The sequence below is a fragment of the Scyliorhinus torazame genome, chromosome 3 (assembly GCF_047496885.1).
Source record: "Scyliorhinus torazame isolate Kashiwa2021f chromosome 3, sScyTor2.1, whole genome shotgun sequence".
Classification (NCBI taxonomy): Eukaryota; Metazoa; Chordata; class Chondrichthyes; order Carcharhiniformes; family Scyliorhinidae; genus Scyliorhinus; species Scyliorhinus torazame.
The window spans coordinates 67,320,308-67,343,969 of record NC_092709.1 but is presented as its reverse complement, the minus strand read 5'-3'; the positions used below and the strand labels follow the sequence as shown (position 1 = coordinate 67,343,969).

The window sequence follows — 23,662 nt, the reverse complement described above, 5'->3', positions numbered from 1 at the left end:
AGGATCCTCCCACACTGTAGTTGACAGGGCCCTCAATGTCGTCCTCCACATTTCCTGCATCTCTGCTCTCACCCCTTCCTGAACTATGATAAAATTCCCCTTGCCCTTTCCTTTCCCCTCACTAGCCTTTGTATTTAGCAGATCATTTTCACCTCCCCTTCCAGAATTCTGAAGGGACCATTCCTCCATGCTCTCCTGGTTCAATCCTCTATCACCTCCAACATCCCTTCCCAGGGCATCTTTCCATTCATAGAATCGCTACAGTGCAGGAGGAGGTCAATCAGCCCATACAGTCTGCACCGACCCTTTGAAAGAGGATTCTACCATGTCCACTCCCCCGTTCATCCCACCCAAGCCCCATAACCCCATAACCCCAGAACCTAACATGCATATCCCTGGTCACGAAGGGGCAATTTAGCATGGCCAATCACCCAACACCACATCTTTGAACTGTGGGAGGAAACCCATGCAGACACGGGGAGAAAGTACAAACTCCACACCGTCACCCAAGGCCGGAATTGAATCTGGGTCCCCTGGCGCTGTGAGGCAGCAGTGCTAACCACTGTGCCACCGTGCCGCCCAATCACAATCACAGTAGATCTAACACCTGCCGTTTTAGCTCCCCTATCCTTCCCATCCAAGACCCCAAACATTCTTTCCAGGTTGAAGCAGCGATTTATGTGCACATCTTTCAATCTAATCTGTTGTATTCTTTTCTCATAATGTGGGTCCCTTCATCCATTGCTGCTTTCTGGGCACCATACTTGCCTTATACACAGCCACATCTTCCTGTCCTGGACCAAATCAGAAATATGATTTGCAATGTGATTACATCCTGAAACAAAGTATCCAGGTAACCTCCCCACCATCCTGCTGTCTGTATTTATATTTAATAGAATGACTGATAGAATAGTTACAGCACAGTAGGAGCCCATTTGGCCCAGTGTGTCAGTGTTGGCTCTCTGAAGGAGCTACTCACCTCAGGTCACTGCCCTGCCTGTCCCCGTGGCACTGCAATTTCTTTTCCTTTTCAGGGTCCCTGCCTGTGAGTCTGGTGGAAGCAGGGTCAACTGTGGCTTTCAAAAGGGAATTGGATCATTATCTGCTTCCACCACACTCTCAGGCAGTGACCCTGCCTCCACCATACTCTCAGACAGTGACCCTGCCTCCACCACACTCTCAGACAGTGGCACCGCCTCCACCACACTCTCAGGCAGTGACTCTGCCTCCACCACACTCTCAGACAGTGACCCTGCCTCCACCACACTCTCAGGCAGTGACTCTGCCTCCACCACACTCTCAAAGCATAACCCTGCCTCCACCACACTCTCAGAGTGTCACTGCCTGGACCATCTCTCAGTCAGGGTCTGCCTCCACCACACTCTCAGACAGTTACCCTGCCTCCACCATACTCTCAAAGTGTCACTGCCTGGACCACCTCTCAGTCAGGGTCTGCCTCCACCACACTCTCAGACAGTTACCCTGCCTCCACCATACTCCCAGACAGTGGCACCGCCTCCACCACACTCTCAGGCAGTGACTCTGCCTCCATCATACTCACAGAGAGTGACCCTGCCTCCACCACACTCTCAGACAGTGACCCTGCCTCCACCACACTCTCAAGGCGTAACCCTGCCTCCACCACACTCACGACAGTGACCCTGCCTCCACCACACTCTCAGACAGTTACCCTACCTCCACCACACTCTAATGCAGTGACTCTGCCTCCAACACACTCTCAGACAGTGGCACCGCCTCCACCACACTCTCAGACAGTGGCACTGCCTCCATCACACTCTCAGACAGTGACCCTGCCTCCACCATACTCTCAGACAGTGGCACAGCCTCCACCACACTCTCAGGCAGTGACCCTGCCTCCACCACATTCTCAGACAGTGTCCCTGCCTCCACCACACTCTCAGGCAGTGACCCTGCCTCCACCACATTCTCAGACAGTGACCCTGCCTCCACCACACTCTCAGGCAGTGACCCTGCCTCCACCGCACTCGCAGACAGTACATTCCAGATCCTAACCACTCATAATGAAAACATTTTTCCTCGTCACTTTTGCTTCTATTGCAAATTACCTTAAATCTGTTCTCCCTGGTTCTCGATCGCTCCATTAATGGAAATAGTTTATCCCTATCTACTCTGTCTGGACTTCTCTTGCTTTTGAATGCTTCCTTAAATCTCTTCTCTGTCTGCTCTTTTCCAAGTGGTACAATCCTAACTTCTCCAACCTAGCTGCTAATTAAAGCTCCTCTTCCGTGGGACCATTCTCATTGATCTTTCCTGTATAATGCCAACAAAAGCTTCCTAAGGTGTGGTTTCTGGAACTGGACACAATGCTCAGGTTGAGGCTGAACTAGTGTTTCATACGGGCTTAACAAAGCTTCCTTGTTTTTGTACTCTGTGCACCTATTTCTAAAGCCCAGCATGCGCTATGCTCTATTAATCGCTTTCTCTGCCTGTCCTGCCACATCTTGACAAGTTCTGAATGAGATTTTAAATAGTTGAATTCCTGCCCTCCTCCACCCTGCCGATTATCACTGGCGTCAGAAGTTTGGGGCTCCCCCACTTCTGTTCCTGACTTTTTGGGAGTCCTGAAAATTCAACCCTTGATATCAACTTTGCAACACTTAACAATATCCATGAGGTCAGTGGAGTAAGGAACAATTTTATGGCTTTCAAGGCTGCAACAATTCAGCCTTTGAAAAAGGGAAATTCATTTTCCTTCTGTTCTGCACCATATATACACGAGGTTGAAGCACAGAAGCCAGCAAGCTGCAACCTGCCATGAGAGTTGAAAATGCACATGAAGCACAATGCCTGAAAGCACACATCCGCCCTTACAAAGGTACATCCAGACATTACCAAATCCATTTCCAAAGAGATATATAAACCGGATTCCTTCAATGTGACCTATCTTGGAGTTTTCTGTATGAATATATCTTAACTAATGCCATACTCCTGCATAACCGTTACTTGTCCAATTGCTTTGCATTTTCCTATTTACAGTAATTGTTTATGAAACAATGGACACAAAACTGTGCTCAGCAGCGTCCGTTGCTTGGACACAACAGGCGCCGTATGGGGATGAAAGTGGTGCCTGCTGTGCACACATTTCTACCACAATTCACGCCATTTTGGTGACGGTGTTCGGATGTACAGCCAACATCCGTTGGAAGTATGCAGAGTAAGCAGATCATGGCACCGATCACCGTGCTGTGTTGATTTGATGTTAGTGCTGCCAACTATAGTTGATACCTTCTTTTGACCTTACATAACTGAATGTGGATAAAGCAGCAGAAAGGACTCTCATCCACCAACGCTGCATAAAGAGTTCAACAACTACTTGCTGTGATTGATTTGTTATGGCCGTTGCTATAATTTAACACATTTTTGATATTTCCCACAGTTCTTTCAAAAGCCAACAGGGAGTTGTGTTGTAGGTGTTGGAACGATTTGCGCTGACTTCAAAGCTTTTGCGCAAACAGGTTTCTGCCAGACATGGATGCACTAGTAGGCATTCACCTTGGAATAGAGCATGACTGAGCGAATGAACAGAGGCCACACAGAGCAGGGTCAAGCTGCTGGAAGAGGTGGGAGGAAGAAGGAGAAAGGAACATTGAGTAGGTGCCCAAATCCACCCAGGGCTGCAAAAAGCAATGCTTCTACCTGAACCTCAGTGAAGATCGATGTGTGAGAGGTCCTCATTGAAGGTAAGGCATTGTCAGTTGCTATGACGTTGGCAATACCAATTAATATTTATACCTCCAGTTCATTCCAGTTTGGAGCTGGAGATATTTGCAACATCACACAGTTTGCATCCACTGTTTGATTAGGGAGGTCACTGAGGCCCTCTATTCAGAGAGCTAACTATATTTAATTCTCTCCTGCTAAAAACAAGCAGGCAGAATGAGCATGAGAGTTCTCGAGGGTTGCAGTGTAACCCGGTGACTCAGCGCGTCGTTCACTGCATGTGCATCACGTTTTGACACCGCATGTCAGATTGTTATATACCAGAACCAAAAGAGATTCCACTCCCATATTGCATATAATTGTAAATTAGTTATACGTTTGCATGGCCTTAGTGCAGCAGAGGAGGAGGAAGAAAAAGGAGGCAATGCCTTTCTGCCCTGACTGCACATGAAGAACAAAATCAATGCCAGTAACAGCAGCCCCAAATTTCTGTCATTGACTGATACATTACGTTCTTGTCCACAATGCAAAAATAAAAGGTCCCACAGCATAAACGCCCCAAACCAAATTTATCAGTGAATTCAAACCATGGGTGAAATTCTCCATAAGCGGCGCTATGTCCGCCGACCGGCGCCAAAAACGGCGCAAATCAGTCTGGCATCGCGCCGCCCCAAAGGTGCGGAATCCTCCACATCTTGACCGGCCGAGCCCTAACCTTGAGGGGCTAGGCCCGTGCCGGACTGATTTCCGCCCCGCCAGCTGGCGGAAAAAGCCTTTGGTGCCCCGCCAACTGGCGCGGAAATGACATTGCCGGGCAGCGCATGCGCGGAAGCGTCAGCGGCCGCTCACGGCATCCCCGCGCATGCGCAGTGGAGGGAGTCTCTTCCGCCTCCGCCATGGTGGAGACCATGGCGAAGGCGGTAGGAAAAGAGTGCCCCCACGGCACAGGCCCGCCCGCGGATCGGTGGGCCCCGATCGCAGGCCAGGCCACCGTGGGGGCACCCCCCGGGGCCAGTTCGCCCCGCGACCCCCCCAGGACCCCGGAGCCTGCCCACGCCGCCTTGTCCCGCCGGTAAGAGAGGTGGTTTAATCCACGCCGGAGGGACAGGCATTCCAGCAGCGTGACTTCGGCCCATCCGGGCCGGAGAATCGCTGGGGGGGGGGGGCCCGCCGACCGGCGCGGCACGATTCCCGCCCCCGCCGAATCTCCGGTGCCGGAGAATTCGGCAACCGGCGGGGGCGGGATTCACGCCAGCCCCCGGCGATCCTCCGACCCGGCGGGGGGTCGGAGAATCTTGCCCCTGATTGCTGACAAACGTAAACGTACCAAACACATGCACTCCCTTAGTGCCTAGCCAGAATTCCTCACTCGAGAGACTAACAGCAGAGAATGGATAATCCCAGCCCCTGTCTTACAGGTGCCTTTGCCAATCTAAGTGGTTCCATGTACTATGAGAGATGGTACTGTGGTAGTTATGTCATTGGACGAGTAATCTTGTTCTGGAGACATGTGTTCAAATCCCATGAAGGTATCTGGTGGAATTTTAATTCAGTTAATTGAAAACTCAGATTTTAAATCTTGAGAGGGATTGTCCAACCCTGTTTTTGGGGGCTGGCAATGACAGAGGGGGCAGATAATCGAGTGGGAAACCCAAAACAAATTTGACGTTGGCAGCACTTCTCCGCTCGATTGTCCCCACGTCGTACCAATGACATAATGGGGCGAGAACCTGCCCAACCAGCGTGATGTATTGGGACCTGCCCCTTATCTTTTTTTGACCAAGTGGGGATACACTCACCTTTTCCCGCCGGTGTTGACACTTTATCAAATTCCGCCCCTTGTCGCAGAAATGGTGACCATGAAACTGCCATTGAGTGTGGTAAAAATGAACATCGCTGGTTCACTAATGTCCTTTTGGGGAGGAAATCTGCCATCCTTATCTGGTCTGACCCACATGCGACTCCAGATCCTTATCATTATGTTCGGCTCTGAAATGGCCTAGCAAGCCACTCAGTTCAAGGGCAACAAATGCTGGCATTACCAATGATGCCCACAGCCCATGAAAGAATTAAATAAAGTACTAACTCAGTAGCTACAGTGGAAGGCCACTGAAATTCAGATGCCTTGGAGGATGGCCTCAAATGTCTGTTGACCTAGAAGGCCTAAATCTGCATCTGTCATAGCGTGGGTGGCAGTAGGTTGGGCAGGCTGGCTGACAGCCAACAGCAAGGGCACTGGCAGATTAACAACAATGCTATCAGGAGACATGGCAGCAGGCTGGTACTCTGTAAAAACAATGCCCAAGCATTTCTGGTCATCTGTTGGAGATCAGACTGCTGTGAGACCCTGCATGTCCTCTTGAACATCGCTATCTGAAGCCATGATGGCAGCTGGCTGGGTTAGCATGCATGGCCTTGCATAACTTCACTCTCACCATCCACTGTGGCACTTCTGGTGGAGTTTACTTGGGTTGCAGGTAGTTCAGTGCTGATTTCAAAATAATTATTTTCATAGTTATAGAATATAAATATTTTATAGTATAGCATATAAATAATTATTTTTAGATTGTAGTTTTATTCCTGCTGTTTCCATGATGATCTCAAGGTCCCAATTTGGTGGTGAGTTGAACCACAGGTGTAATGATAAAAGCACCAATCAGACTAAATATAAAGTATAATTGGCTTAAATAAGCTAAACTACAATTCTACACAACTTTTTTGTGTGCACAATATATGAACATTCAAAGTAGCTATTACAATTAGCAAATTAAGAGTTGGTTTATTGTTAACATAATTAAAAATGTCATTAGTGGAACTCTAAATCTTTTTTTTAATTCTCAAGGTTTCCCAATATATAATGGGTGATCTTTCTTTAACAAGAATGTGTAACTTGTATCCTGTCACTGCTCACAATTTTATGGGATATTTTGCTTCCAAGAATTTACTTCATGGATTGAATTGGATCATAAATCTGGCCTTATGTGGTACAATGTGAGGCTTCCTGAGCCGCCACTGTAACTCCAATGGAAGATCAGTGAAAACCTAAAGAAATTACTCTAACGTGACAGCCAAGGCCATACCACATCAGGAGAACCCGTGTTACTTGTGCGTTTAGCTGCATGTCACTAATTTTGGCCTTGGGTGGTTGTGTGGATTTTGCGCTTTCTCCCTGTGTCTGCTTGGGTTTGCTCCAGTTTCCTCTCACAGTCCGAAGATGTGCAGGTTAGGTGGATTGGCCATGTCAGATTGCCCCTTAATGTCAAAAGATGTGCAGGTTAGGTGGGGTTACGGGGAAAGGGCGGGGGAGTAGGCCGAGGTGGGGTGCCCTTTCAGCAGCTTGGTGCAGACTCGAGGAGCCTAATGGCCTCCTTCTGCACTGTAGGAATGCCATGGTTCAATAGGTAAGAGTGGAATGACCGGAAAGAGTTTTATTTTTTCTATAAATTAATTAGATAATTGTAATTTGTCTAAACACATTATTATTGTGAACTATTCATTTTAAATAGATTTTATATTTGTTATTTTAGTCTGCAAAAAGTGGGTTGAGCATTTGACATTTTCTGCTTTCTAGATTGACAGCAGATGTCGTAAAAACACCAAACAAATTCCAGTAGGCAATGAATCGACTTAATAGTTAGCCCTGGGCAATGCAACTTAAGACATGCGCTGCCAGCTCTGAAAGGGTGCAGCATGCTGAAGGTACGTCTGGTGAAACTGTTGACAGGGAAACAGTGATTAGGAAACTCTAACTGTAACGAAAACATTCAACCTCCCACCCGACAGGAATGTTCTATCTTATACCTGTTATATATTATTATCATCCACTGCATATGGACTGTGAATATACAGACAGATATTTTAAGATCCACAACAGAATAATTTTGCAAACTATCTTTGATGAATATATTATATCATATGTTTAAAGAGATAGAAACATAATTGAAATAAATAGATATTGTGCTCTATCTAACTATGTTCATCAATTATCAAGTATAAGGTAGGACTTTGTCGATGTATATGGAAAAAACTAAGATGCAAGATTTGGGGACACATTTTTTTACCAAAACCATAAACGAAATAATGTACACAAACCCATTGCAAAATATGGGGTAAAATCCCACATCTTGGAAACTGGAGTCTGTAACGCTGTTATAAAATACAATCAGAGATGTGGGCGGGGGCCAGCAAACCAGACGCACATGTTCTGAGGCTGCGACGTGGTGTTTTGGGACGTGGTGTTTGGGACGTTGTCCAGGATAGTGGGTGTGGAGATCAGGCCGGACCCTATGGTGGCGATCTTTGAGGTTTCGGAGGAGCCGGAGCTGCTGGAGGGGAAGGGGGCCGATGTTGTGGCCTTCACCTCTCTGATTGCCCGGCGAAGGATCCTGTTAAAAGCGGAATAACTGTACAAACTATTGATTATGCTTTGAGAGATTGTGCATTCTGCTGATGGTGTGTATGTTTGGAATAAAATATCTTTAAAAAATTATATGATCAGTTTACACCCAGATAGGAATGTCAATTTTCCTTTCAGTATGTCCATGCAGCCCAGCATTTGTCAAGTTTAACTGACAAGTATAATACCAATCTCAGCTGAACAATGATAATCATAGTTTCCAATCTTAACCATCAGAAAATGAGCTCCTTAACCATTTTCAGAATACTTTTTTTTAAACCAATATCGATGTACTAAACAGGAATTCTGAAGACAGTCTGGAGTGACCAGATTAGAATGGTGGATTTCACTACAGCCCTTAGGCTTTTGCTAGATCTGCTTGTGCTGCATGGAAGCTGGGGCATTGGACATCAGACACTGCAGCATGGTAGGGTTTTCACCACTTCCATGCCTGAAAGGATGGACTACAAGCTCCACGCAAGGCCCTGTGCCAAGTTGGTGCCAAGCTCCTCAACACTAACGTAGGCTTTCCAGCAGGCTACCAAAGTATTTGGCATTCCGATGAGTGTTCCCATTAACCTTCTTCTGTAATCTGCAGCAGAACCCGGGTGCAGTTTTGCACTCCGATAAACTGGCAGCTGCACCATCCTTGTCCTGCAGCATACCGTGCCTGATGTCTTCTCACATGCAGATCCCACCTCTAGTCTATTCTCCAAGAGACATGCAGTGTCAATATCTAAGCTGGTGGCTACGTCTGTGAAATCGAGTAACTGTGTGATGATCCTCACTCACATCTTGGTGTTCCTGCATTGCCTGGCCAAGCTGCACTTCTTGGTTGTCTGAAAGAAGATAGGCACAAGGATGCGGAAAATTAAGAGGTGCATGCCCAAACCATTTGCAGCTTTAACGTCAGAAAAGATTATGGCAAGATGAGGGACTGTGTGGTGAGAAGAAGCTATCATCTTCAAAATATTCATCCCTGCCTTTGGTCACTGCTTCAACATTGGCCTTCTGATAGTGACCAGCACTGTATCCTCCATGGAGGTTAAAGCATGATGATGCACCTCTCCTTCTCCCATTAGTGTTTGCTGATTTTGGTTGTGCATCACTTTCTCCTGCAAGAGAGAGTGAAGTGTGTCAGTGAGTCTTGTTGAGTAATGTGCTGTCTTGGTTGAATAGCTGCCAGTGTATGCAAGCTGTGAGGTGTGGGTGTGAAACTTACAACAATGTTAAGTACGCAAGGGTGCAGTGAAGCATATGCATTTTATATATGAATCCTGATTTATAGGTATTGTTGGTAGGTGGGTTTTAGGAGTGTGTGATTCGAGCAGTGGCTGAAGCTAGTGGTACAGTTGGTAAAGTAAGGCATTTGAAGATGCATTCCTCACCTTCAACACTTGTGTGAAGATATAAACATCTTGCAACACTGCATGCAGACCATTGCAACTCAGTTACTGACATTGCCCTCTGTAGCTATTTGCTCCCACTGCCATTTCACTCTGTGTCTCCAATGACTGCCTGACCCCCTTTGGACACGGGACATCTCTCTTCTTTCCCACCTCCGTCACCAAAACCTTCAGTGCAGCATCAGAAAACATTGGTACCCATGCCCTCCCATATCCAGCCATTCCTCTGACTTTCTGAGGTCAGATTTAGCTCCAAAGGTCTCCGACTCCCTTCCACAGCAGTGGTTCCCAACCAGTGTGCCGTGCCGTGAAGACCCCCCAAATATGCCACAAAAAAAAAGATTCAAAATGATTCAAAATTCATGTAATTAAACTAAAAATAACCTGAGTCTTCAGCTCTGTGGTTGGCACCACCAAGACTTGACGAATCTTGGCCTCACGTGCATGCACCGGCTTGGAAAGAGCTGCACATGAATGATTTAGATTTTTTTTATTGGTCAGGCCCATGCGCATGACCAACCAGGACTTGGAGCTGAAGACAAAGCTCCCATTGCGCCTGCTCAAAAATCGAAAACTCAAAAAGGGCACAAAAGCCCTGGGAGAAGCAACAGAGACAGGAAGAGGTAAAAAAAATAATAACAGTAAAGTTCCCAGTAAGAGAAGAAGACAGAGAAAATAGGAGGTGTTCCCCAAAAAGTTTTTATAATATAGAGGTGTGCCATGGCATATAAAAGGTTGGGAACCACTGTCCTACAGTCACAATGCACCTTAATTTTAAAAGAAGCAGAATAAATTTATGCAGTACAAACCAGCTTTAAATAGTGTTCGCATGTATCAATTTTGGGACCCTGGTGATACAGCAGGGTCAGGAAGTAGGAAATAGGGGCAGGAGTAGGCATTTGGTTCCTCATGCCCGGCTGCATACAAAAATCATAGTAATCTAATCTTTTTTTATGTCACAAGAAGGCTTACATTAACACTGCAATGAAGTTACTGTGAAAATTCCCCAGTCGACATACTCCGGCACCTGTACACAGTGGGAGAATTCAGAATGTCCAATTCACCTAACAAGCAAGTCTTTCAGGACTTGTGGGAGGAAACTGGGGCACCCGGAGGAAACCCACGCAGACACAGGAAGAACGTGCAGACTACGCACAGACAGTGACCCAAGCCAGAATCGAACCTGGGGCCCTGGTGCTGTGAAGCAACAGTCTTAGCCACTGTACTACCATGCCGCCCAATGTCAATGAGCAGGGTGCATGAAGGTGCTGCACTGTCAGCATTACATCAAAGCAATGTGGGGTGATTGTACATCGCAATCCCAATCTGGGTATCTACAACACTACCGTCTACAGCAAACGTTCCTCTACTAACACTGCAAGTTGAAGAGCTCTGGACTGAGTTAGGTCAGTGAATAAAAACAATTAGAGACTGTGCTGGGATCAAAATCAGGGCGAAATTCTCCGGAAACGGCACGATGTCCGCCGACTGGCGCCCGAAACGGCGCAAATCAGACGGGCATCGCGCCGCCCCAAAGGTGTGGAATGCTCCGCATCTTTGGGGGCCGAGCCCCAACATTGAATGGCTCGGTCGGCGCCGGAGGAATTTCCGTCCCGCCAGCTGGCGGAAAAGGCCTTTGGTGCCCTGCCAGCTGGCGGGGAAATGACATATCCGGGAGGTGCATGCGCGGGAGCGTCAGCGGCCGCTGACAGTTTCCCACGCATGCGCAGTGGAGGGAGTCTCTTCCGCCTCCGCCATGGTGGAGACCGTGGCAGAGGCGGAAGGGAAAAAGTGCCCCCACGGCACAGGCCCGCCCGTGGATTGGTGGGCCCCGATCGCGGGCCAGGCCACCGTGGGGGCACCCCCCGGGGCCAGATCGCCCCGCGCCCCCCCCAGGACCCCGGAACCCGCCCACGCCGCCTTGTCCCACCGGTAAGGTAGGTGGTTCAATTTACGCCGGCGGGACAGGCAATTTATCGGCGGGACTTCGGCCCATCTGGGCCGGAGAATCGAGCGGGGGGGCCCGCCAACCGGCGCGATTCCTGCCCCCGCCGAATCTCAGGTGCCGGAGACTTCGGCAACCGGCGGGGGCGGGATTCACGCCAGCCCCCGGCGATTCTCCGACCCGGCGGGGGGGTCGGAGAATGTCACCCCTGATACTTAAAAACAACAACTTTTCCTAATAGCAGTCCTCAGTTAAAGATCTGCCAAGCCATTACTCTCAATTCCCCACCCTGGTTTTTTGTTTCACTCTCACCCTGTCAACCCAAATTCCAGTCTCTACTCTAACTCAAGTGATAATTTTGTGGGGTGTAATTCCACTGCACACTTTGCATTGATTTTCACTGATATTTAAGTTGTCAAACATAAGAAGAATAGTGTAGGTTTATTTAGGTTGCATTTAAATTTTGCTTACTGATCTGAGACCAGTTAGTTTCAGGGTTCACAATGGTTACATTGCCCGAAGTGGTACTGCCACTCATATCTCTCCAATTTTTCAAAGGCTTGTACACCCCAGGACATGATCATAATATGAACAGCAGTTTGATGACACAGACAAGTTCGTACACACATCATACAAACAGCAAGCACTGGAGGTGAAAACCTAAAGTAAGTTTTGCTAAATGTAGATGGTTATGGAAAAGATATCAGTAAAATCTTCACACTTTGTCACTGAGTTGCAATTAAAGACAGCAAGGCAGTCAGAAACACTGAGTAGATCCAGTAAAAAAGGATATCTACCCAATGGTGCTAGCCGATTCCTCAACATCAAATGTCTTTTTCCGCATCACATTTAATTGAGCCTTTAGGGTGAAAAAAGCCTATTTTTATAACTTGCAGAAATGATTAGACAATGATGATATATTATTGTACTTGGTAGAGGAGGGAGAAGCATGAGGAGAACAGAGGATTTTCAGCTTTACTGTAAGACGGGAATGTGGGTGAAAAGGGGCTGTTTAGCACAGGGCTAAATCGCTGGCTTTGAAAGCAGACCAAGGTAGGCTAGTAGCATGGTTCAAATCCTGTAACAGCCTCCCCGAACAGGCGCCGGAATGTGGCGACTAGGGGCTTTTCGCAGTAACTTCATTTGAAGCCGACTTGTGACAAGAAGTGATTTTCATTTTCATTTTTCACACAGTAACCTCCAGCCCCAGGATTTGTCTTCCCACCTCCTCGCTCACCTCCTCAGTGTCAGGGCTGAGATGTGAGAAGGAGAAGCTGATGTTGACTTCAAATGAAATTAAAATATCAATCGACGATTCGGACATTGTACAAGAATGTGCTGCGTTTGCTCCTGTGTTGCCGAGCGACTCATATGCCGAGGTGGCATCGGTGTGTTAGGAAATTATAATCATTTTCTGTCATTTGCTCCAGCGTTACCTATCATTTGGTCAACAATGTTTATGTGACCTTTGGTAAATATGCCTTTACATATTTGTGTCTATATGCCTTAGACACTACAATTAAGGAGATTGTATTTAGACTCATTGTCCCCAAACTGATCTTTTATGCACAGTCCTGATTTTAATACAGGGATGTTAAGTCACTACCCAACTACTCATCCAAAAGTAACAGTAATGTATACAGCTTCCTTCATTCCATTTCTTTCTTCTCACCCTCATCCTAAGTTCCAAGGGATGAAAACAAACACAAATTTGAGAAATACATTTTGAATTAGGGTTCAGATGTGTACATATACAAATATAACATGGAAATGACTTTTAATTGTACATTAATGAAGATTTTTAAAAAAGAAGTGGCTGTTTGAGACAATTAACTATAAATTATGCATATCCTCTGAAATATAATATGGGGCAGGATTGTTTGGTCATGCCGGCAGCAAGGTCGTCAAGGACTGCACGGGGACCATGTAAAGGTCCGTTGATCTCGGGCGGGAATTTCTGGTCACTGAGAGGGCGCAGCTGAAAAATCCCTCCCCCGTATCCATATTATACCATTAATATTAAATGGCCTTCATATTTTATACAATATGTAATGATGCAATGTATAATGTGTCAGCTGTAGCTGTATTGGTACTAATCCTGCCGCTGAAGCAGAAGATTTTGGGTTCATGCCCTACTCCGGAGATTATCTGATCATTACCGCATTGCTGTTTGTGGAAGCTTGCTGTGCACAAATTGACTACTGAATTTCCTAAATTGAAACAGCGACTACTGCATAAATAAAAGTATTTCATTGACTGTAAAGTACTTGGGAAAGTCGTGAGATTGTGAAAGTGGCAATCTAATGTGAGTCTTTTTATTTTTCTTTAGTCGTTTCCTAATTCTGATGTCATCGTAGCAAATTTATTTTACAGTCTTCATGGCTCCGATACTTATAGGGGCGCAGGGAGTGTGCGAGGATGGCTGAAGTTACTGGAAGGATCTTATTATCATTTATTGATGTCTTTCCTGCCCGACACCTGGCCAAATTGACAGCCTGTCTGTAGCTGGGATGATAGATCAGTGACAAGTGCCCACAGCCAGAGCCCATTGGTAAACGATTCCCAGCAATCGGGTGAAGGGGAAAGTCAGCGATTGAGGCTGGGAGGGCGGAGGTTGTGATTGTGGCGATGAGGGGGAGGGGGAATGTCGTGATCATACCGCAGGAGTAAAAGAGTATGCAATCTACAAAGGTGAGAAGGAAGAATCCATTAAGGTGCTGGCGGGAACACCCCTGCCGAATAGGAACCACAAGGACTGCTGGAAAAGGCACTTATCCGGTGGAGGTGGCAACTCCCGCCTCCCATTCATTCTGGGTTTCACAAACGTTGATGAGGGTAACTCGGTGATAGGTGAAATTCTCCGTTTGAGAGATTATGGGTTGGATTCTCTGATTTTGAGGCTATGTCCGGAGCATATGTTTAGTATTATGACCAAAAAATTGGTGCCACCCCCGCTCTGCCCGGTGGGGGGCTAGCAGCCGCTCATGGAACTAAAGATATAAAACCCCAGCTTTGCCTGCAGATATAGATGGAGAATGGCCGGGACCATGGCAGTCGGTCGCGCCGTACAACATGGCACCGGCCACGCACGGATCCAGCTTGCCAGAAAATGCTCCCCTGTAAACTCCTCACCACTCGCGGACCACCCCCCACCAGTCCCCCGAGCCCCCGCCAGCGGAACGGCTCCTCCCCCCGACTGTGGCAGCGCTGGACACAGTCCGCAGCCACCACGCAAGGTTGACAAAACCTCAGACCACAAGTGATCCACACCGTCGGGAAGTCGGCACATCAGGGGCGGAGCATCAGGGAGGGCCTTCAGGTGACGTCCCAATGGCGTGCGATGTACTCACCGATGATGCCGTTTTGGAGGGGGCGGAGCATCCGAAAAGTGACGGTGCCCCGGATTTCAGCATCAAAAGGGATTCTCTGGCCAATTGCCGAATGCGATTTCGGAGTCGGCAATCGGAGAATCCCGCCCTCTGTTCTCCCGCCAGAAGTGAATTGCAGGCTTCTGTTTCCGGGTGCGGAGGGGGGGGGGGGGGGGGGGGGGTGGGGGTGAAGAGGGGCGTAGGGTCTTCCTGGCTGGGGTCTCTTTTCTGGTGGGGGGGCGGCTTCCTGACAAGGGTCTCATTTCAGCAGCGTCTGTGGGGTATCTCCCTATTTAGGGAGTCTCTGGGGGGGGGTTCATTATCTTGGGGGTCTCGGGGGCTGTAGAGGATGGTGAGGGTGTCTGGTGGTTTGCGCAAGTCTTGCATTGCGGGGGGCAGCGGGGGAGAGTGGCCCTTGGATGGACTTTGGGGGCAATTCCCTTGAGGAATTACCCCCTTGGCCCATGGCGAGGTCCACCACGTCAGGGCCACACTGGGCAATATTTGTATTGATTCCCGCCCACGTGATTCCCAGCCAGAGGACCGGAGAATCGCACGGACCCAGAGGCTCGGCTGCTCGGCCCACTAAGTGGATGCACATGGGTCTTAATGATAATGGCTTCGATCCCGCCATCAGCACGGGGCCAGAGCATTGGAAACAGAGCGGTGCCTGGTGCTGATCCCGTTTTTCTCCCTAGCACCCGATTCTCTGCCACATTTGGAACCCCGCTACTGACAGCGGGCAGCGGAGAATTCATCCAATGGTGTATATAGACTTGCAAAAAGCGTTTGATGAAGGGACACATAATAGGTTTGTCAGAAAAGTTGAGCTCATGGAACTAAAGATATAACAGCAACATGGATACAAGGTTTGGCTGTAGCTCAGCCATCATCTCAATGAGTGATGGAACAGGTTGAACGGCCTAAATGATATACACTTATTCCTAGCCAGTACCAAAATTACATTCCGTGTTGATTTAAAGCAGTTTCCACATCTAAACATGTAGTGTAAGTCCCAAAAACAGTTGAAATTGATTCTAGTGTCAAATAAGGTGAGAGACACCCTGGAGAAGTTAGCTTCACAATACTTGGAGTAGTCTCATATTATTCAGTTTGACTCATAGGAACAAAGGACTTGGGAGTATGAGTAGGACATTTGGTCCTTAGAGCCTGCTCTGTCATTCAATAAGATAATGACTGATCTGATTGCGGTCTCAACCCCATTTTCACTTCTGCCCCCCCCCCCCCCTCCCATTACCCTTGAATCCCTTGCCTATCAAAAATCTATCGAGCTCAGCCTTGAACAAATTCAATGACACAACCTCCACTACTTTCTGCGGAAGAGAATTTCACCCATTAACAATCCTCTAAGAGAAAACAGTTCTCCCCATCTCCTCTGATTCTTGAACTATGTGCCCTAGCTCTAGTCTCCCCCACAAGTAGCAACATCCTCCTGGTATCCACCCTACCAATTCCGCTCAGAATCTTACATGCTTCAATTAGATCACTGCTCATTATTCTGAACTCCAAAGCTCAACCCGTCCAACTTTCTTCATAAAGGCATTTATAAAATTCTAACAGGATTAGACAGGGTAGATTCAGAAAGAATATTCCCGATGGTGGGGGAGTCCAGAACTAGCCGTCATAGTTTGAGGATAAGGGGTAAACCTTTTAGGACAGAGGTGAGGAAAAATATCTTCACCAAGAGAGTGGTGAATCTGTGGAATTTGCTACCACAGAAAGTATTGAGGCCAAAACGTTGTGTAATTTCAATAAGAAATTAGATATAGTTCTTGGGGCTAAAGGGACCAAGGAATATGGTGGAAAGACGAGATCAGGGTATTGAACTTGATGATCAACCATAATCATAATGAATGGTGGAGCAGGCTCAAAGGGCCGAATGACCTCCCCCTGCTTCTACTTTCTATGTTTCTATAAGATAAGCCCTTTATCTCAGGAAAGAGTTGAGTGAATCTTCTCTGAACTGCTTCGGACACAATTATATATTTTTTCAAATGAGGAAACAAGACGGTACAACAGTACTCCAGATGAGTAAAGCTTCACTACTTTTATATTCCATTTCCCTTGCAATAAACACCATCATTCCATTCCCCTTCCTAATCACTTACATTTTCCCCTTCCTAATCACTAACATTTTGTGATTTGTGCATCAGGATACCTAGATCTCTCTGTACTACTGACCTCTGCAATCTCCCTTTGTTTAAATTGTATACCGCTTTACTATTCTTCCTGCCCAAGTGAACAAGTTCACATTTTTCCACATTATATATCACCTGCCAATGTTTTGCCCATTCATTTAACCTGCCCATACATCTTTTCAGGCTCTCTACCTCCTCTTGACAACTTACTTTCCCGCCTATCACGGAGTCACCAGCAAGTTTAGCTACCATACATTCAGTCCATTCATCCAAATCTTTGATATAGATTGTAAATAGTTGAGGTCCCAGCACTGATCCCTGTGGCACTCAATTGGTTGCAGCATGTCAACCAAAAAAGGACCCATTTATCCCTAAACACTGCTTTCTGCAAGTTAACTAATCCTTTATCCATGCTAAAAAGTTATCCCCTACACTATCCTGTGAAGTAACTTTTGAGATGGCACGTTATCAAATGCCTTTTGGAACTTTAAGTACACCACATCTACACGTTTCCCTTTATCTACTTTGCTTATAGCCTCCTCAAAATACTCTAATAACTTAGTAAGAAGTCTTACAATGCCAGGTTAAAGTCCAACAAGCTTGTTTCGAATCACGGGCTTTGGAGCATAGCTCCTTCCTCAGTTCAATCAACCTGTGCTCCAAAAGCTAGTGATTCGAAACAAACCTGTTGGACTTTAACCTGGTGTTGTAAGACTTCTTACTGTGCTCACCCAGACCAACGCCGGCATCTCCACATCATGACTATCATCTAATAACTTAGTTAGTTATGATTTCTCTTTCACAAAGCTATGTCATAAAACCGATCACATTATGATTTTCTAAGAGTCCTGCTATAACCTCCTTTTTTAAAAATAAATTTAGAGTACCCAATTACTTTTTTTTCCAATTAAAGGCAATTTAGCGTGGCCAATCCACCTACCCTGCACATCTTTGGGTTGTGGTGGCAAAACCCACGCAAACACGGGGAGAATGTGCAAACTCCACACGGACAGTGACCCAGAGCTGGGATGGAACCTGGGACATCGGCGCCGTGAGGCAGCAGTGCTAACCACTGTGCCGCCATGCTACCCTGCTATAACCTCCTTAATAATGATTTCAGCAATTTCTTATGATTGATGTTAGGTTAATTGGTCTGTATTTCCTGCTTTCAGTCTTCCTCCATTCTTGAATAAAGGTGTTACATTTGCTATTTTCCAATATACTGGGACCCTTCCAGAAACTAAGGAATTTTGCAAGATTATAACTAAGGCATTTAATATCTCTGCAGCTACTTATTTTAAGATCCGAGGGTGCAGGCCATATCGATCTGGGGACTTGTCTGCCTTTAGATCTAATAGGTTTCCCAGCACCGTTTCCACGCTGATGGTAGTTATTTTAAGTTTCTTCCTCCCTTTTACCTTTTGATTTTCAATTATCTTTTGGGAAATATTCTATGTATTCTACAGTGAAGGCAGACACAGTTTACCTGTTCAACGCCTCCACCATCTCCTTGTTTTCCATTATCCTGTCCCCAGACTCACTTTATAGACGGCCAACACGAGTTTTAGTTACTCTTTTCCTATATTACTTATAGGGCTGGTTTAGCACAGTGGGCTAAACAGCTGGCTTGCAATGCAGAACAATGCCAGCAGCGCGGGTTCAATTCCTGTACTGGCCCCCCCGAACAGGCACTGGAATGTGGCGACCAGGGGCTTTTCACAGTAACTTCATTGAAGTGTACTTGTGACAATAAGCTATTATTATTGAAACTTTTACAATGTTTTTATATTACTCGATTGCATTCTCTCATATTGTACTTTCTCCCCCTTCATTCTTTTTTATAATTCTTTGCTGGTTTGTAAAATCTTCTGACCTACCACTAGATTTGTATACTGTATCTTTCAATTTGATACGGTCCTTAACTTCTTTATTTAGTCATTGCTGGCACATCCCTCTCAAAGAGTCTTTCTTGTGCACTGGGATAAACGTTTACTGAGAGTTTCAAAATATCTTATTAAAAACACTGCCAATGCATCTCAACTGTCCTATCTTTTAACCTAGCTTCCCAATTAATTTTTTATAGCTTTGCTGTCAAACCCTTATGATTACTCTTATTCAGATTTGAAACACTCGTCTTAGACCCACACTTCTCCCCTTCAAACTGAACATGAAATTCTATCTTGTCATGATCACTGTCACCCAGAGACTCTTTTACTATGAGGCTATTAACCAATCCTCTTTCATTGCTCATTACCAGGCTTAGAAACATACTGCTCTAAGAAATTGTCCCAAATACACTTCATGAACTTATTTTTAAGGCTACTTTGGCAAATCTGATTTGCCCAATATGCTTGTAGATTAACAAGCCCCATTTATTTCTTCTTGTATATGTTGTTCTACCCTGTAACTACGGAATTCTTACCTTTCCTATTTCATATCTCTATCCAAACTGATACTATGGGCTAGATTTTGTGCCCCGCTGGGATTGTGAATCGCGGTCGGGCGGAGAATCGAGCGTCTGGCTGTAATTGAGATTCATGCTGGGCACCAAACTGACCACTATGCTCCAACCCATCGCTGGCAGCAGGATCAGGCATCGCGACCGTGCGCCAGAAGGAGAATATAAATGGATCATTAGGACCCATTTCCATCCACTTAGCGGGCCAGACACCAGAATATCCGGACCTCCGTGATACTCCGGTTCTCGGGGTAGGGGAATCGTGTGGGTGGGGATTACTACAGGCATCACCAAATCTGAACCTGATTTGGTGGACCTTGTGGTGGGCTCCTTAAGGGAGTTGCCCCCAAAGGCCACCCTCCCCCACGTAATGCATGACCTGCCCACCCCTCCACAATCAGACCCCCCACTTAGGGTGTGTGGGTAGGAGTGAGGGATGGAGCAGGTCCAGGAGGAAGGGAGAGAGGGGGTCGGGTCGGCTTATGGTGGGGAAGAAGGTTTTATCAGAGAGAAACTATTGGAGTACAGATGCCCCACCACTGCTACTCTGAACGGAGGGAAGGCTCAAAGTACAGAAATGTTAGGGCAGCACGGTAGCACACATGGCTAGCACTGTGGTTTCACAGCACCAGGGTCCCAGGTTCGATCCCTGCTGGGTCACTGTCTGTGCGGAGTCTGCACGTTCTCCCCGTATCTGCGTGAGTTTCCTCCGGGTGCTCCGGTTTCCTCCCACAGTCCAAAGACGTGCAGGTTAGGTGGATTGGCTGTGCTAAATTGCCCTTGGTGTCAAAAAAATGGTTAGCAGGGGTTATTGGGTTATGGGGATAGGGTGGAAATGAGGGCTTAAGTGGGTCGGTGTAGACTTGATGGGCCGAATGGCCTCCTTCTGCACTGTATGTTCTATGTTCTATGCCGCCCCCCCCCCCCCCCCCGAGACACCCTAAAATGGGAAACCCCCCAGGAATCCCTTAACTAGGGAACCCCCTCTCCCCATAACCCCCTATCTAAAAGGATTCCCCGAGACCGCCTAATTAAAGGGACCCCCACGGAGGCCTTCTAAATAGGGGACCCTTAACTAAAGGGACCACTCACAGGGATCCCCTAACTAGAGGGACGCCCACAGGCCCTTAACGAGAGGTACACCCCCCCCCCCCCCACCCCGGGACCTCACAGAAAAAAGACCCCTGTGTGGAAGCTAGAGAGCCATCCAGACAGGGGCAGTAAAAAAAATTACAGCTGTAACACTGTTTAAACCCCTCAGATCCATTAGCTACAAGTCATTCATTCATTTCTTGTAGTGGGCTGTGATTGACAGCTTCCGCAAACCATACTTCATTCATCTTCGTCATGGATGAGTAAGTCTAGGTACTGAAACCACAATGTTTACAAACATCAACCATATCAGAGAGAGTTAAGTGCGATCAATTTCCAGCTCAGCACTTCAAAATCACTGAAGCATGAAGGGGCATGATTGGAATTCACTTAACTCTCTTTAAAAATGGTGGCCCAGTAGTTGGATTCCTTTGGGAATCCCTCATATTCTTCACGATGCATAAATTTGCATGGCGAGGGATACTGGATTGCTTTGTGTGGCGGACATAGTCTCCCAAATGGAGAATTTTGACCTATATCTTGCTCTTTTGAGCTGAGATCACCTTTACTACTGTTCTAATCACATCCTTAATTGACAGAGCTACCCCACCACCTTTTCCCAGCTCCTTATCTTAGGAAATGTAAATTACCCTTCAATATTCAGGTCCCAGTATTGGTCACCCTGCAACCATGTTCCTGCGATACGTGTGCTAACAATTCATTCATTTCGTTACAAATGCTGTGCACATTCAGAAAGAGAGGGTGGAATGCTCCCGTCTGGGACTAAGTCCAATGGCAGAGGCAGGGGGCGGGAATGCTAAGTGTTTCCCACGGCAGAGGCTGATAGGAAACCACATCATATATTCTGACCCCAACCTCATTAATTATGCTCCAAATGTTTTGCGTATATTCTGTGGCAGAACAGGCCTGATGGTGTGTAATCCACTGTCGTACGCAGGTGCCACACTAAAAAGGCATCCAACATCACTGACCCACGATTGAAGAAAAAAGATAGACCGCCTGAAAAAGAAGATGGATCTCCAGGAACACTCTGAGGATTGAAGGTGGAACTCCTCAATCAGACTGAACCTGGAAGGTGCACCCGTAGATGCTCCCCGCACCCACTGCTGCGGTGTTCTGGGGCCCAGAGCTGTTGACTTCCTCCATCCTGAACTCCAGTGGTAGCCCCAGGGATTGTTCAGGTGAGTCCCAACAGCTGCATGCCACGTTATTCCAGATGGTATTTTGCGCTGGCTTGTTTTCCCCGCTGGTGTCGTGGAGAACGGGCCGTGAGTGGACGATTCCGTGGGCCTTCATCTGCATCCCATAGGGAGGATGCAAATCAGTTACCCGCTGGCCTCCAGCCCCCGTGGTGGGCTCCAGCAGAAGATACCATTGGAAATTTGCGCCGGCGTGAAAACAATTTTCGCCCTGCCGCCAAATTCGCCCCTCCACCCACCATTGAACCCATAGGACCATGGGAGAAATCCACCACTCCACCTGTCTTTATACCATTTTTGCAACCTCTGGTCACATCTGCTGGTGTACTCTGAGGTTTGTGATCCCTGTCCCTTCCCCTGCCTCGTCCCTGACTCCACAATGATAACTTTATAACCCGCTAACTTTATAAAGACAGTGGAAGCATTGCCAAATTTGCAAACATTTGAAATGTAATTAATTGTTGGCTGGGCTTTGGGAATGTGGGTCATTAGTTGGGTGCTGAGCAATGGGAGGGATGTTTCAGTAGGTAAATGTAAGCAAATCACTGCGAGTGCTGGAATCTGAAACAAAAGCAGTAAAATGCTGGACAATCTCAGCAGGTCTGACAGTATATGTGAAGAGAGAAGGGAGCTAACATTTGGAGTCTGGATGACTCTTTGTCAAAGCTGGAATGAATTGTTTCAGCCGGGCAGTCTGGATGGACACACCGCCTGGTTCGCCAGCCTGGGCTCCAGTATGAGCCACAGGTCCCTGAAGAGGAAATCTATCTTCTCGCAGCGATAGTCGCTTAAAACACAGTTTAACAATGACACGGTCCGCTCTCACCTTTCACAAAGCGGATCCTCCTGACCACAGCGGGGAGACTCCTGTTCAGACCCAGGATCCGGTCCATGTGGAAAGCAAAAACCTCGCTGATATCCCCGGGTCTCTTCACCAGCCCGCACGGCTGTCTGCAGCCCTGAACCTGGCTCCAATCCCCGGGGGCGGAGGCTCTCCCCTCACTCGGGTGCTCGCTGCCAATCCCTTCAAACAACAGCAGAGGCCGGTGTCCGGGCCGGCCCACCTTGTGGATGCGGGAGATGCTGGAATCGGCCAGGAGGCGCATGGCAGAGATGTCCTGCTTGGAGAACCAGAGGGGGGCATTCTGGCTGTAAATCCTAATGTTACTGCCAGAGGTGCTGGATGGCCAGCCCGCTGCACCCGGAGAGTCTCCCCAGGTCCCTCTCCCCTCCCTGGTGTGGGTGGACATCCCTGTGCTCAGTCCCTGGTCACCCTGCCAACCCCACCCCAGCACAGGAGCCGCCTGCTCATCCTCACTGTCCTGCACAGCCTGTTTCGCTGAGCGCTTCTTCCTGACTTTCGGCCTCACTGTCCCCCTGATGTTGGCCGGCTTTCTCCTCTTTGACCTGATGGTGATGTACACCACGTTGGGGTTGAGGGTGGTCACCTCTTGCTGATGTCCCCCCGCTGGGTGGCTGCTGTGGAGCAGCCCGAGAGTCTGGCCGTCCCCCTCGTCCCCATGTTCACCAGGCCGGTCCTGGGGTAACACATCGCCCCGCATCACAACGAAAGAGGCATAAAGCAGACAGGCTGTGGCGATCAGCAAGTTCCTCTTGGTCCGGGGACGCCTCCCACTCACCATCCAGGCGCAGAGGGCAAACAGAAAGAAGCGGAGTTTGCCGGGTCTTGGACAAGTCATCCTTGCGGTGATTCAACATGATGGACTGGGATGAAGGTGGCAGCCGAGGTTTCCACGGGCCGGAGAGGGGACATGACTCTCAAAGACTCCCCCCACCCCCCCGATCCGCCTTTCACCTCGCGATCTGGCAGATTTAGAAATCGGGACACCCAGACCGGGCTGAGTCCCTGTGTAACTGCAAGTTGAAGGGAATGAATGGAGACAACTCTACCAACT

General features: G+C 47.6%; 1 protein-coding gene across 1 annotated transcript in view; it reads right to left on the bottom strand.

Annotated features, from left to right (window-relative positions):
* Positions 1 to 23,662, bottom strand: part of gask1b (golgi associated kinase 1B) — a 78,375-nt gene extending 54,713 nt beyond the window's left edge. The window contains exon 1 of the mRNA XM_072495788.1: positions 22,573 to 23,662. Within this exon, the coding sequence (XP_072351889.1) occupies positions 22,573 to 23,446 (874 nt within the window). The 5' untranslated portion in view covers positions 23,447 to 23,662. The remainder of the gene's footprint in view (positions 1 to 22,572) is intronic.